At 45.9% G+C, this 15,320-nt stretch overlaps 2 protein-coding genes across 2 annotated transcripts in view; both read right to left on the bottom strand.

Moving 5' to 3' along the window:
• The window catches only part of ARHGAP31 (Rho GTPase activating protein 31), a 60,451-nt gene extending 46,391 nt beyond the window's left edge, over positions 1–14,060 (bottom strand). The window contains exon 1 of the mRNA XM_083885051.1: positions 13,307–14,060. Coding sequence (XP_083741177.1) covers positions 13,307–13,406 — 100 coding nt within the window. The 5' untranslated portion in view covers positions 13,407–14,060. The remainder of the gene's footprint in view (positions 1–13,306) is intronic.
• B4GALT4 (beta-1,4-galactosyltransferase 4) overlaps positions 1–15,320 on the bottom strand; it is a 141,996-nt gene that overhangs the window by 1,728 nt on the left and 124,948 nt on the right. The gene's annotated exons all lie outside the window — the stretch shown is intronic.

Raw genomic sequence — 15,320 nt, 5'->3', positions numbered from 1 at the left:
GGACATGGAGCCCACGTGTCAGGGAGTGGCCTCCTGCTCCCAGGGCTGGGATAATTGGACATTGTTCAGCATCTCAATCGCGGCTCTGTTGGGCTGTGGGCTTGTCTCCTAGGGACGAGCTAATTACCATGCAAACTGCTGAGGGGAGGAGAGGGTCAGGGATGGCCCTCACCCTTCTTCTGCCCCATAACAAACAGGAGGGTTTTGTGCCCCCACAGCGCCCTAAAGCAGACAGGGGAGAATGGGTAGGCAACGGGAGGTGAAGGGAGAAGCCTCTTGAACGCTTCCCATTGAAACACAACCACGGGAGCCCATGTCAAACGTGGGAGCAGATTTTCCTGCCATACACCAAGTTTTGTTCGCAGTTGGTTCCCTGGGAATCAGCAAGCAGCTCTCAATGTTGTCCAGAGATCCCAACAGCTCATGGTGTCACACTTGCTACCTTCCCTTCCTTGTCCCACATCAGCCAAGGTGCTGTTTTTCACCACCACAGCCCAGCCAAAGAGCTGAAAGTACTGCAGAGACAGGGCTGCATTGAAAGTCTCAACATCCACCCTGCCCTCACCACGAGGTAAAGTTAGCAGGACTACTGCTGTCAGCCACTTTTCAAGGAGGCAGGATTGGGGAAAGGGAAAGAAATAAGGCATATTACAAGCTAAAATGTATTTCCTTAAGCACAAAAATTGATGTCAGGTGCACCTGCACTGTTTCTTGAATCACAACTATTCAAAATCTTTTCACACCCTGCAAACATGTTCTGTCAAGAGGCAGGAAAACATTTTTCTAATTTTTCCATTCTCCTAAAGAAAACATGCATGTGTCTTTCCTCGTTTTTCTACCAAAGCTCAATTAGATTTGCTTCACAGGTATATAATGTTGCAAAGAAAAGCCCTGCAGTCACTCTTTGTCCGTCTGCTAAATCCTTCCACCATCCTGCAGTGACTTCAAAGCTCTAGTAAGAGATGCATGAAAAATCCCAAGCAGGGAACCATCATTAGGGCAGGGATAAGCCTCTAAGGCCTTTAGGATCCAGAGCTGCAGTTCACATCTGTTTAATGCCCAAGAGCTAACATCAATAATTTAATGAGTGCCTTACATCCTGAAATATTTCACAAACTGCAAAAACAAAACTCACTCCACCCACCTCTAGGCTGGGAGGTGGCAGCTGTTGAGCCAGGCAGAGCAACACTACGTGACAGTTTAGGACACTGGATAAATAAACAAATCCTAGCTCCAGCAGAAATTGCTTCTGCAAAGGAAAAGACACGGCACAGCATGTGCATGTGTAAAAGAGACCCTATCCTCTAGGAAAGAAAAAATCAACTAGGGACTTTTTTTAAATATTGGAGTTCTTGTTTTACCATGTGCCCAAATGGCAACATTTCCCCAAACGATGCCAAGACAGCAACTTTACTGAGCTGGTACTACGCTTGCCATCTTCTGAATCACCCACCCCATTCCTGGAGCAGATTATTTTGGGCCCCTCCCATGCAGGCACTAACCAGACACAAACCTGCTTGGGGTGTCACTGCTGTGAGCGTGGCTCGAAGCTGAACAGCGGCACACTCACCGAGCTGCCACGCTGAGGGGCCTCCGCAGCATCCAGTTAATCTTCTCAAATCTCATTATTGCAGCAGAGTGACAGATGGGTATTTTAGTAGGATAGAAATGAGGACTAATTAGGACTGCTAGACCTCCTTTGTGTTTGTCACATCGGTTCCTCCCCGCCCCAAGCAGGTTTGTGAGCAGTGATGGAGGGCTGCCTCTACCCCCGTGTTCTGCCTGCCACCCCGAGGAGGACAGCAGGCACTGGGTCACCTACACACACCTGAGCTACAGACAGGGCTGCAGGGGATTCCATTCCTTACCTACATTCTGGCAAGTCTGGAGGGTGACTCCAAATTAAAGGTACTGGGATATGGAACCGAATTTCCCTTGTTTGTAACTTTGCACAGCTAACCTTAGGCAGCAGCATGTAAGTCACTATCGAGCCAGGAGGGAAGAATGATGGGCTCAATGGATCAAGACCAGCTCTTCTCATTTACTGCTCCAAAGCCTGCCTTGGGCACAGAGCTTGATGTATTGACTTTGGCAACATGTGCATACTGCCATCCTGGCAATAAAGTTATCAAAATGGAGGGAGACGGGGAGGGGAACATAAGAGGAGGTAAAAACAAAAACAAAAACAAAACAAAACAAAACCAAAAACAAAACAAAACAAACAAACAAACAAACAAACAAAAAACTCTAAGTTGAGGGAACTAAAAAACATTTGAGAGAAGGGAGAATCCTCCACACCCCCTCTGCACCCCTGAGCCATCACCTACCCCATGCTCTTCTTAGAGATTCCAGCGCATTTGTTTTAACTTTTTTCTTTTTTTTTCTTTTTTTTTTTTCCCTGCATTCCTCCGTGTTGTACTTCTGGTTTCCAGTCAGGACTGGAATGGAGAGAACAGGATTACAGAAGGAAGTCTGTTGCTCTATTTTTCTGGCTTGATTAGAAGCAGAAGATGCAATAAATCTCACAAGAGAGTTTGTTCTCATTTAGCCTCTCGTGTATCTGAAATTACCTGACCAGAACAAGGGTAAGGAAAATGCACTACCAAGTGGAGCACACTGAGAAGATAAAAACAGAAAGAGCAAAATGGTGAAGCTGTTTCCCTCTCTGATTTTGCACAAAGAAAATAAACAATTCAGTCCCACTGACAGCTTATTTATTTCACACAAATTGGAGCACAGATGCAAGGACTCAAGAAGGAAGCTCACCCTGCCTGATCACACCTCTGAACCTCCTGAGGTGTGACTGCCACCACTATCAGCAGCACCACAATGGGAGAGGAACAGAAAAACCAGCACTAGTTGCACGTGGAGCAAAGGGTTTTCCACATGCTGGATGTCTCTGTTGTGCTGCCAAGCTGCCTGTCTGCACCAGGACTGACAGTCACATTCACTGCTGAGATGGTAAATGCAGAATGCCAATGGCTCAAAAATATCCCAACTGAAGTATTCAGCTGCAAATAAACACACACACATACACACACACCCCCTCCCTCCCAGTGTTCTGTCTGCTAAATCAGCATTTTTGGATCAGCCAGTGAATATAGACAGGCACAGTTCCAGCCTGGATTCTCAGCCTTGCATCCTACGTGTATAGAAAGTTTGTGAGCAGCTTCAGCATCTTTCATGTAAAAGGGCAGTATTGATGCTGCTGTGTTTAGTGAAAACCAGCAGTGGCATCCTTTAAATGAAGTTTGTATTGGAGAAGCTGACCTGCTCTGATGCTCTTCAGGAAATAAATTACACAACTTAGTTACATCAAGAATGTCTTCTGGCAATTTGGGTGTTCAATCCCTATTCTAGAGATGGAGGTATTTCTCCTCTAACCATTTCCTCATGTAACAGTATCTAATGACATTACAAAACAAAATACATGCACATTCCCAGATTGGAGAGAGAGGGAAAAAAAATGGCATGAGATATAGAATGAGTTTTGCATTCAGTTTGGCCTTCATTTTTTGTTCTTTCTTTAACTCTTCTGTGCTTTACAGAACTAAACAAAGCCTCCTGTTCCAGATGATAAATCTCCACGCTGCTCCTGGCCCCAGAGAGCACAGGAGATAATAGCATTTCCAAAGGCATTTAGTTAGCTGAGCCCTGAGTGTGGAAGAGGGCAGTGAGGAGCTGGAGATAAATTGCTATGAACCCAAGTCAGCTGCTCAGGGCACATTTCTAAGAGCAGCAGACACAGCTGAGAATCCTGCAAAGGGATGTGACTTTCCCCTCCCCTTTCTGGATCCCCGTGCTGGAGATATAACATGGCTTCTGCCCCCCTTGTTCCCACTGTCTTTCTGCTCTCCCTTGTTGCCATAGAGGCTGGTATCTGGGACTCAAAATGTGATGCTCCAATTGTGAGAGTGGGTGGAGAAAAAGCAAGATTTGCATTATTAATAATTTCCCCCACAGTATTCATTTTGGCAGTGAAGTTTCTCACTCTCCAGTCTGCTGGACATGCTTTGGCAGAAAGGAGCTTGGCCACAATGCCCTGGCTCTGTGCATCTGACTTTGGGGGAGGAGAGGGGGAGCTCTTACAAGCACCACCTGAGTAAGGTGTGCTGCTTCAAAGCATTTTTTTGTAGACTTCCTATTAAGGCAAGGCTCTGGATGGCTTTCAGAAGATGCAGCATAGCAGTGTATTATATAAATGAATTTATTTGGGCTGACCAGCAGCAAAACTTCAGAAACCACCAAAGAACTGGAGCTCTTTATCAAAAAAAGACAAATCCTTTTGAGCGTTAACAGGGCAGAAAGAGCATTAAGAAAGGCAAAAAGGATCTTTTACAACATCCTGATTGCACATTAGTTATTGATTGAATTGCCAGGAAAAAACTGGAATACCAAGGAAAATCTTTGCTAGTAACTATAGATTACTAAGAACATCAGAAGAGTTGAGAGGTGAGTTGCTAGCAGGTTGGGGGAGGTGATCTTTCCCCTCTGCTCAGCCCACAGCTGGAGTCCTGTGTCCAGCTCTCAGCTCCACGGTACAAGGACTTATTGAAGCAAGCTCAAGCTCAGGGCTACAGAGATGATTTAGGGACTGGAGCATCTCTCATATGAGGAGAGATTGTTCAGCCTGTGTAAGAGAAGGATCAGGAAGGATCTATCATTGTGAAAGAAGACCTGCTAGAAGGGAATGAAGAAAAGGGAGCCAGTCTATTCTCAGTTGTGCCTATTGACAACACAAGATACATAAATTAAAAACCATAAGACTCCATCTGAACACAATACTTCTTTAGTTTCATGGTAGTCTGAGGCTGGATCAGTTTGCTCACAGAGGTCGTGGAATTTTCATCTGTGCAGATATTCAAAATTCAACTGGACACAGTCCTGGGCAACTGGCTCAAGCTGACCCTGCTTATGGGGCCTATATGGGCATTAACTCATTCAAGTAGAGGCAGCCATCCAGACAATCTGCCATTGCCTGGAACAGAGTCTGTCACACACGTCATCAGCTGGTGACAGGATGGAAGAAGACTGGTTTGAGCCTAGGCCAAATGGCTGCTCGCAAATGGGATACAAAGCAACTGAGGTGGAGGAACTGAAGGCAATTGCAAAAAACACAAGTTTTGCTCTGCCCCTTTTGGTGCACTGTTAAAATCAAAAGATCCCCACTCAGGTGAAAATGGGGAGTCTAATCCAGCTGCAGGGTCCTGTTCAAGGCAGGGGGCTGGAACAGAAGAGGACTGGCACTTCCCTTATGTGCCAATAGATTTGTAGCCTCAGGGACTGAACTCCTCACTCTCACACATAAGGGTCAGTGATCTGGCCCTTGAGTGAGGGTGAAGGTTAGTATTGGTGTCTATAACTTCATTATATGCAAAGGCCCCAACATCTGACAAAAAGGTAGGCCTTAAGTCCATGGTTAAGTACTTTCATACCTGCAATCATACTGGTGCAGAGGATCAGAAAATCTGCTTGTGGTTTCATATAAATGTAGAAAACAGAGTCTGCATTATTGAATTAAGTATGAAAGTTAATAATCCAGTCAGCACAGTTGCACAACATAATTTCATTTAACACTAAATTCAATTTATGTTACACTGTTCTCTATCTGTGTCCATTGTAAACATACTGCAGATTCTTTTTTTGTTTTGCTTTGTTTTTTTTTAGTTGGTTTGGTTTGGGGTTTTTTTGTCGACAATGCAAAACACATTAACTGAAGTTATCAGCAGAGAAGCTGAAGGCTCTGGTGTGCAAGCAAAGGACAGCTGAGGCTTGAGGCTCTGGGTATGTATGGAAAGGAGATGCTAGTAGGCAGCTAGGAACACTAGTTGCCCTTGAAATAACCAGCAGGGCAGCCATTTAGCAGCCTTTGCATTGCAATAAGGTATCTGTAGGTTTCCATGTCAGAGCTCTAGGTGTATCTGGCACCTTGTTGGTGGTGCTGGACTGGAGGCAGATGCTCATAGCTCTCCATGCTTTAATCACCCTCCAGAAAGAAATCCAGCCCATGATGTGGGCAGTCAATCTGACAGCCACCCCAGCCCTCGCCCTTCAGAGCAGGGCTGGTTATACCATTACAGACAGGCTGTTTTCATTTCCCTTATTGCCGTTAAAGGAGAAACATTGGAACATAAATTTTTGGCACAACCTTGACTGCCAGCAAACGCTGCTGTAGAATTGTGTCATATATGCAGAGCCCAAGTTACAGATGTTTCTGAGCTCTCCAAACTAGAACCAGGGCTACACCAAAGCTTGGGACCCAAGCACCTCAGACCAATGGGGATCTCCCTGACTTGTTCCTCACCTCTAGGTCAGCCTGTGTTGTACATCCACCCCGTGCACTGCCAATGTTTCATCCACTACAGCTGTTTCCATGAAACTTTGAGAGCTGCAATACCACAAGCAGTGAAGTCCCTACTCCTCGGTCCCCAAGTTCAGATGAAATCAGCTGCTACCAACAAAGAGAAAACATTTGCTAAATCAAAATATGTGTCCTAATCTAAAATCTGCAGGCAAGATGTGATTCATGCTGTTTGCAGGGGGTGGGGGAGAAGGCAGGATCAAAGTGGGGCTCGGTGCATGCAAACCACACATCTGCCTCCTGCAGTGCTCAGTAAAGGAAATGTAAAGCAGGAGGCAACATGCAAGAGTTCTCTGCTAATCACACAGTGCTAGCAGTGTAAAGTCAATACAGAACAAGGAGCTGAGCTTGCAACATGAATGTTAAACAACAGTAACACTGTGCCACAGAGACACAAAAATCCAGGTCCCAGGAACCAGAAACAGATTGAGGAAGTAACACAAACATCATCCAAAACAAGAAGGAACAGCAAAGTAACAGAAGCAAACAGATGGCTTCTGTTCCCGTTGTTCCCAGTGTCTTTTTGCTCTCACTTGTTGCCATAGAAGCTGGTATCTGGGACTCAAAATGTGATGCTCCACTTGTGAGAGAGGGTAGAGAAAATGCAAGAATTTACATTATTAATAATTTCCTCCACAGTATCCATTTTGACAGGAAAGCTTCTCATCTCTTGTCCACCAGACATGCTTTGGCAGATGCTGAAAGGCCAAGGAGCTGTCTTCTCCTCAAAGCCCAGCCTAGCTCCTCCACCTGCCAACACATGTACTCAGCCCTCCTTCACTGTACAATAACACAATCCCACTTCTTTTCACTCAAAATTTCAGGGTTCAACTATCCCTTTTGCTCCTGTCACAAGGATGAGGGGATGCAGCCTTAAATATCCACACAGCCTGCAGGATTGGAATAGACCAGGAATAGACCCCACAGAGTGCAGACCATGTGGCTTCTCAGCATATCAGTAGTGTGAAAATGTAGATCTGACCCCAGCAGCACATCACACACACAAAAAAAAAAGAGGACTAAAAGCATTTCTGAGCCATCCCAAGAGGCCATTCTTGTCCTGTTCTCCTCCCAGCTCCTGTTGCTTCCTTGCTTGAAAGAAGACAAGTGTTTGCATAGCCACAGAGTAAGGTAGGTCAGGAAAGAGATCTAGATTGAAGGCAATTTGGCTCCACAAAAAGGTTTCTTTTCAGCTTGATCAGTTCTTGAGACAGAAATCCCCAGTGCCACAGTTTCTAATTTTGAGAGTGTGATTTTTCAGCAGCTCTTCATTCTTCTGCAGTAGATTAAATGAGCGTGTGGCATTTTCTTTTTTCCAAGGGGACTTAAAAAAAAAAAAAAAAAGCTTTGTCTTTTTCCTCCACTTTGCTTTTAATGATTCTTCAGCAGTTTTCCCAGGACTTCTTGCACGCATCACCAACCAAAAGCACCTACCCAAAAATATGGGCATGCCTTCACTTTGAAACATCACTACAGAAAAGGCAGCTTTAAAAAATGTCCTAAGTGAACACAAATGCAGCCTTGTGTGGCACACACTTCCTGGTGCTATGGATTTGCATGCACCCTCCTGCTCATCCCAGCATGCTCCTATCCCAAAAGGCATGCAAGGGTGAGGAAAAAAAGCCACAGGGCCCAGAGAAGCTGTTTCACATCTGTGTAGCAGGTTTAATGATTGGCTCCAAAGAGAGTCTGTTCTTGAAGCATGAAATTTTTTTCCTGAGTGACAGGTCTCCTTATCCAGTCCTGTATGGACAAGGCAGCTTCACAGTGAAACACATGATGACAAAATCACACAGAGGACAGTGTGCTTAAGGGGCTGTACCAAAACAAGAAAGCAGTCTCCAAGCCCACCTTCCTTTTGTACCCAGCACATTACTGTTACTGCTTTCCCTCAGAACTACTTGCCTGTGCTACAGCAAAGTCTTTGCCTACTGCAGCTCTCAGACGTATTTAAGAACCTGCTTGTGGAGCCAGGGCTAGCCAGAGCTACCACGTTTTTTAGACCACTAATGCAAAATGAAAACTTTCCTTATTCTTTCATTCCAATGCAGTTGTGAAGAGGCAGAAGCAGCCACTGCACAGCCACACAGCACAGAGGAGTGTTACATGGGCTAGCCATGTTGTTGTCTCCTTTCTCATACTACAGTCAAGAGACTTGTAAGGGTTTCTTCACATCTCCCTGTCTACATTTGAAGATAACAGCTCCTCTTACCTCCCCAGCCTCAGGGAGTGCTGCTGGTAGGCCTTGCTCTCTCTGCCATGGCAAGAAGAAGCCTCAAGCGGGGAGAACAAGGGAGCTGGTGGCTTCAAACCTTCTCAAACAAAGTAGCCCTTTTTCTAAAGCAAGTAACAAACAAAGCCAATAAGCTGCATTAGATTAAAAGATAGAAAGTGTTTTGGGTGCTACAGGCTCAGGATGAGAGCCATTGAGGGAGATCTGGGAGTGGGGGGGGGGGCTGTGGGGAAAAGCTGAGCTCATTGCGACCCAACCAGACAACACCAGGCAGGAAACAGATGTGGAAGAAACCACAGAGGGGTACAGCAACAGCAGAATTAACTCTCCAGCAAATAAGGGAATCTCAGACACACAGAGCTGACCTGCACCATAAGAACAAGGCATCAAGTCTGAGATTTAGCTTTATGTAGACCTGGTAGCACCTCCTAGACCAACATCTAGACACCAGCATACCAAAAAAAAAAAACCCAAAGGAAACAATTCAGCCTTTTTCCATGTCCTAACTGGCTCATCCTACCTGGCTCTAAGCATATAGAGTAAGGGTAGGTCTGGATCAGTAGCAGTTCCTCTGCAAAAGACTGGATTATCTTTTACCATAACAATCCAATTCTTGTAGATGCTGTGTGCATTTCCATTCTAAAAAGTGGAAGTTGCACCTGGCTGTACACCTGAAATCCCAGCTTGAAACTTCCACAGTTAGAAGCATTGGGAATATTAAACTCCCTATTGATTTAGTTCCTCTCACTTTAACAACTTTGACTCTTACAACACTCTCCTCTTACAACACTTCTGTGATATAACTAGAAGCAAGACTGTTCTTTGTGACTGTTTTCTTAAGCAGTTCAGAGTGTCCTGCCTCAGCTAAAGATGGTGCACAAATTTGTGTCTTGTCTTCTCTGCTGGCCCATTCATCACCATAAAATTATACTGTTGTTATTACAGGAACTGAGAGCCTGATGTGCAGCTCCCACTGACTTCAGCAGAGGCAGAATGCATTTTTCTCCTCTGGAAACGAAGCTGGTTATTAAGAGGCCAAAACATGACTCTAATGTAAATCCTTCAAGACTATTATCTGTTAGCCCTGCTGCACTCATACATTTCAATAAAGTTTGGCACAGTAAAATGTTTTAGTAGAGAGCATTAGTACTCACTTCCTTCTGCATGGATGCCTATCCATGTCCAAAGTCTGGGCATGGACACTGCTTTCTAGTTAAGCTTTTATATTCCAAAAGATCATTTGCCTTCAAGTGTGGATTCAGTGCTGGAAGTGACACAGGAGGGACTATGTAAAATTAGACTTTTCCTCAGTGGTATTGCCAGCCATCATTCTTTTATGTCTGATGTGAGCTTGTCCTCATACACGCTGCTATTTAAGCCATTGTTTGATAATTATGGTGAGGGGAAAGAGAAGTTTCTTTTTCCCCAAGCTTCTAGCTCTCTTACCAAAGAAAGACTTGAAAACATAACCCAGATGCACACTGAAGTTTTGGAAAACAGAGAAAGCGGACAAAGAACCCAGCATTGATTTTATGTTGTGGTTTTGTGGCCTGAGTCATGATTTCAAATGCTTGTGTGCACTGATAGCAGTCTGCCCCCATAAGGAGTGTGACCAGTGCCTGTGTAGAGACTGCCAGCAGGAAGAGGCCAAGTAGGGTCAAATGCAGTACTGACAGGAACTGACTTGAAACACAGTAAATTCAACACATCTGAGTTTCTAACCAGCCACCAGACATCCACATCTGCCCATCAACACTGACCTGTGTCAGATCTGAAGAATCAACTTAGGGCTAAAGGCTTTGTATCACATTTTTGGCTCCTGAGCTGCTTCACTGTACCTGCTAAAGTCTTCCTATTGGATCATTTTTAAATACTTTGTAGTTCTGCTGCAGCTTTTATTGTATTATCATAAAGTTCCTTCTAACAGAGGCTTAGGTACATGGATCTGGTAAGGGGGACAGTGGGATCTTTGGCCATCTCTGAAGCAAACCATAGCAAGTTATTAAAGAGTTAAATGGGAAGAGAGGAAATGCTGATACCTTTAGCAGAATATAATTCTCTCCACTGGAATTTGGCAACAACACAGAGACTAAGGTTCCTGCAGAAAACACAAGCTGCTCATCAACAACCACAAGCATGTAGGGACTGAAGTCGTGTCTCTCCTCGCACAAGCAGTGCAGCACCCCCTAACTGCAAAGCTCATGAAATAACCCAGAAGGGAAAATTCCAAATTGAATTGTCTTCACTGGCATTGGCCACCCCCTTGCTCCCTTGGCCAGCACCAGCATAGCAGGTCTCAGCCTCTCCTTGCCTGTGCAGCTCCAGTCACACACAGAGGCACTGCAGGATGGGGAAAGCACAACCAATATGACTCACGTCCTGCTGGGCCCACAGCATCTTCTTTTCCAGTTAACCCTTCTGGGTGCATTTTAAAACCTGCTTTAAGAAAGGTCCACAACAAAAGGTTTGCTAAACAGCAGCCAAAGTGCTCTCCTGCTCCTTGTCACTCTCAGATACCAGGAACAGTCTTAGAACTTTGTTGCTTCCTAGTAGGGAACAACCTGATCCTGCATGCCACAAGTTAAACACACAGCACTATGTAAAGCAGAGAAAAAGCTACAGCTTTATGTCTCTATAAAACTTGCTGATTACAGGAGCACTGACTTGTCACTGGAAGTAATTCTTAGCAGGACAATTCAACTCTCCCCAAATCAACCATCTCTCATACCCTAAATGATCTTCTAATTTGGTTGCAAGTTTGTGATGTCCTGGTGACATCTCAACTTTCATTTTTTTACCCAAGACATCGTTTCAGCATTCTTTTTCCCCAAGACATCGCTTCCTATTCATCCTGAGAGTCCTACTTCCAACAAAATTAATATCTCTAATACTTTAATTTCTTTTCCCCTTGTCCTGATGAATTGGCACTTCCAATCTAATTTACACCCTTGACCAATAAACCTATAACAACTGAGTCTTTCATTTCTGGATCCCACAGCACTGGGATGTGTTACTGAACAAACAGCAGTACTGCATAAAGGAAAGGAACTTCCCATTCTCCCCTACTGCTCCTCAGCATGGAGAGATAAGTACATTGGAACTGTGAACTATGCCACATATGAGATTTGAAAAAATGTCCTTCCTTCTTGTTCTCAAAAGACTATTAAAAAAAAAAAACCAACCAACCAAACAAACAAACAAACAAAAAACTATGGGATTTGAGGTAATAGATTTTGCTGCTCTGGCCTAGTTTCAACTGCAGCAACTATGTTTTTGCCTTTAAAACTCCCTTTGCTGCTTCAAGTGAATATACTGCCTGTGCCCGCCTTCCCTGTGTTGTTTTCCAGTGCTCCTGTAAACAGCTGTAAATAGTTCCTCCACCACAGAGGTTCTTGGTAGCACTGGATGGAATTTATCTGTCTACACCTCACACTGGCAAAGGCACATCAGCTCATTGAGTCTGTTATTTTTTTGGCATTTCAATTCAGCTGCCGTGAAGAGCTATAGAAGTTTACAGATCTGGTACCTGTTGCAGACAACCCCACAATGCAATTGAATGGCTAGTTTTCCCTCACACCTAAATAAATGCACGTATATTACATTTTATCCAAGTGATATATTTACTCCCCTCTTCACTGTGCAATGGAAAGTACTCCTGTTATGTAGTCCATCCCTCTGCCACTGCGGTTCCACACTGCACTTCATCAGCCATGCTCATCAGCAAATGAAAGACCTGATTGTACAGCTCTCCCTGGACAAAGCTGACATTGCTGCTAAAAGTCTTTTTTTTCTTTTTTTTTCTTTTTTTTTTTTTTTTTTTTCTCTCATACCTGACATTGGTAAAATCGGTTAATTCAAACTGGAACACAATGCTAAACTGGGGTCATAACGCTACCATCAGGGATGGTAAGAGGCATGTATTTTTTTTTTCCTCTTGCTAAACTACAGGTCCTTCTGTTGGCCAAACTCACAACCACTTCTCTTGTCATCCAACACGCTTTAAGAAAAAATGTCCTGCTCCTTCCCTCATCAAGGACTGACCATTTCAAACTCAGGACCCCCTTATTTTATTGGAGTTACCTCTTGTCTGAGCTACTGTGTTCTCATTCAATACCTGGGAGCATGAAGGTCAAGAGGAGAAGGAGTGAAATCCAACAGACAGGGTGGTGAACATTAGCTCAGATGCCTCCTACACCACACAGTGTACTCCACCCCATAACCCAGTCTCTGTCCTGTCTCCATCCAGCAGTCCAAGGACAACATGGGAACTGTACAGGAGTCCAGCTCCTCCCTAGAGTCCTCCAAAATTCTAGTCTCATGGACTTAAGTTGGATGTTGAAATCCTGGAGGAGGTAACACTGAAGCACAGTGCAGATTTCCAAACCTGACTCCCAAAAAGCCTGCTCCTCCCTTCCACAGCCAGGCAGATGGGACAGGGCATCACAACCGATGTTAGGCTGTCTTTGTACACACTCAGACAGCCCGACAACTCCACACACACAGCAACACTCATGCAAGGCTCATGCAGACGCATCACCAAAACAATCTTCCCACCGTTCATTCATTGTGAGTAACGGGGCAGTGACTCCACTTCCTGGGGATAAATCAGCTCCAGGTTGTCTAGCCCCGAGCTTTTGGAAAGCTCTGCAGTAAGAGCAGGGGGACACGCGCTTGGCTGTTCTGCCACAGAGTGAGAATAAAGAAGCATTTACCATCCTGCCCAGAGCTCTCCAGATACTCCGTCAGGTCGCAGCCGAACGCGCTCGCGGCTCCCTTCCTCTTGAGTTTCTGTTTGGCTCCCTTGTTCTTCATGAGGTTAGTCCCAAAAGAGGTTCACCCCCCTCCTGCCTTGCCCCCCTCCCCCCGGCCTCACGCTGGGCGACAAAACTCTTGCTCTTCTCCTCAGACCACCGCCCGTGTCCCGCTCCCAGGGAGCAACATCGGGGGTCCCGTACAGCGTCCAGCCAGAGAAGTAAACATTAATCCCCACCAGATGTTGGGTCGCTCCTGTGGCAGCAGCAGAAGGAGGTCAGGGCGAGAGGAGGCTCCACAGCCCGCAGCAGCAGCGATCATAGCCCGAGCCCAGACGGGTTCTCATCAGAGGCAAGAGGGCGGTGGATGGGTGCCCGCATAGAGCTGGCAACTTGGGGCAGGAGATGGCGGGGGGACTCTTTTCCCTCAGTGCAATCCCGGGACCCTCCACAGGCACCTTCTGGGGTTCCTCAGTCGCCACCTCCAGCAGAAGCGTCCCAGGCTGGCCGGTCTCCCCTTGGCTCTCGGAGGAGACTGGAAGTTCAAACGGACTAATGAACGGGACTGGGGAAGAGTCTGCACAAGGCTCCTCTCTGGCTCCCCCCCTTCCCCTCCTCCTGCTCTGGACAGTTGGAGGAATGAGAAACCAGCTTCCTGTCCTGACTCCCGCTCAGTCGCTCTCTGCTTTCCCTCGTTTTACAAATCCTAGGATTATCCAGCTCACAAAAATGCCGAAAGGAAGTTAGCTGGGGAGGGGGGCGGAGGACGCTTTTTGGCAGTAAAGTGCTGGTGTGTGCGAGCGAGAGGCTGAGGGGAGGCGGGGAGAGGAGCTGGGGAACAGGGATGGGGAGCGGGGAAGGAAGAAGGGACATTTGCAGTGACAGTGGCAGATAACGGGGCCCCTGGCGCTCCCTGCTCTGCCAGCCCCGCAGAGGCCGGGCAGGGTCCGGCCGGGAGCGCAGGAACCGGGAGCCTCTCCAATAAATCTCTGCTCGCTCAGTCCTTCTCTGCAAGGCGCCTTCCTGCCCTCCAGAGTGACTCTGTCACTTCTGCCTTCCCCTACGGAGGTGCGGGCTGGAGCTGCCGAAGTGCAAGAAGGGGACAGAGAGTTGGGGAATTAAAGGGAGGGGGAAGGAGGGAAACCTTGAGCTCCCTCCTCCCCGGCAAGCAGAAACAGATGCTGTCCGGGCGTCTAAGTTCACATACTTTTGAGTCAGCTCCCAAAAAAAGGTTCCCCTGACCAACAAAGGGGTTTAGATAAGGAGCTGAAATTGAGTCAGTTCAGCAAGAGGGGAAATGGGACAGGTTTGCCTTCAGAGCCTTGTCTGTATCATTGCCCCCTTCACCCCACAAACACTTTTCCCATCCAGTTTTCAGTGCACACATATGTCAATTCATAAGAGCAGTTCCTTGCACTTCACATTTTTTTATCCTAGAAATTCAGATTGCTTTACAGGACTGGGTATGCCCACCAGCACACGCAGGGAGGCAAAATTAACTCTCCTAAGGCTTCACTGACTCCTCTTACTCTGTGTCAAATGTAGCTGTATGGGTTAAAAAATGAACAAACAGATGAAAAACAAGATATTGCAGCTTTTCACTAAAAATCAGGCCAAAGACAAGGAAAGTAGTTTTGATTTGAAGGAAAACTGGCCAGGAAATGGGGCAAAGGACACCCTTAACCCACCTCCCTTCACAAGCCTCAGCTCTGCACTCTCATGGGGCAGAGGAACCCATCTGCAAACTCACCACCTCACTCACTTGAGAGTAGTTTTTCTGAGAAATCAAGGTCTGAGATCTGACCAGCACCAAAATCAATTCAGGTTCTGTTGGTATAGTGACTTTTTTTTCCTTTAAAAGTGTTGGATGTTACCACTTCACACATAAGAAAAAACACTGAGAGACCTAGTGAAGGACCTCGTACAATTATAACTCCAATAGTGCAGTTTATCACTGCAATTATCATAATTATCC

This window comes from Zosterops lateralis (assembly GCF_965231275.1).
Source record: "Zosterops lateralis genome assembly, chromosome: 2".
NCBI lineage: Eukaryota > Metazoa > Chordata > Aves > Passeriformes > Zosteropidae > Zosterops > Zosterops lateralis.
Note: the sequence above shows the minus strand (reverse complement) of the source record. Positions and strands in the feature narration are given on the sequence as shown.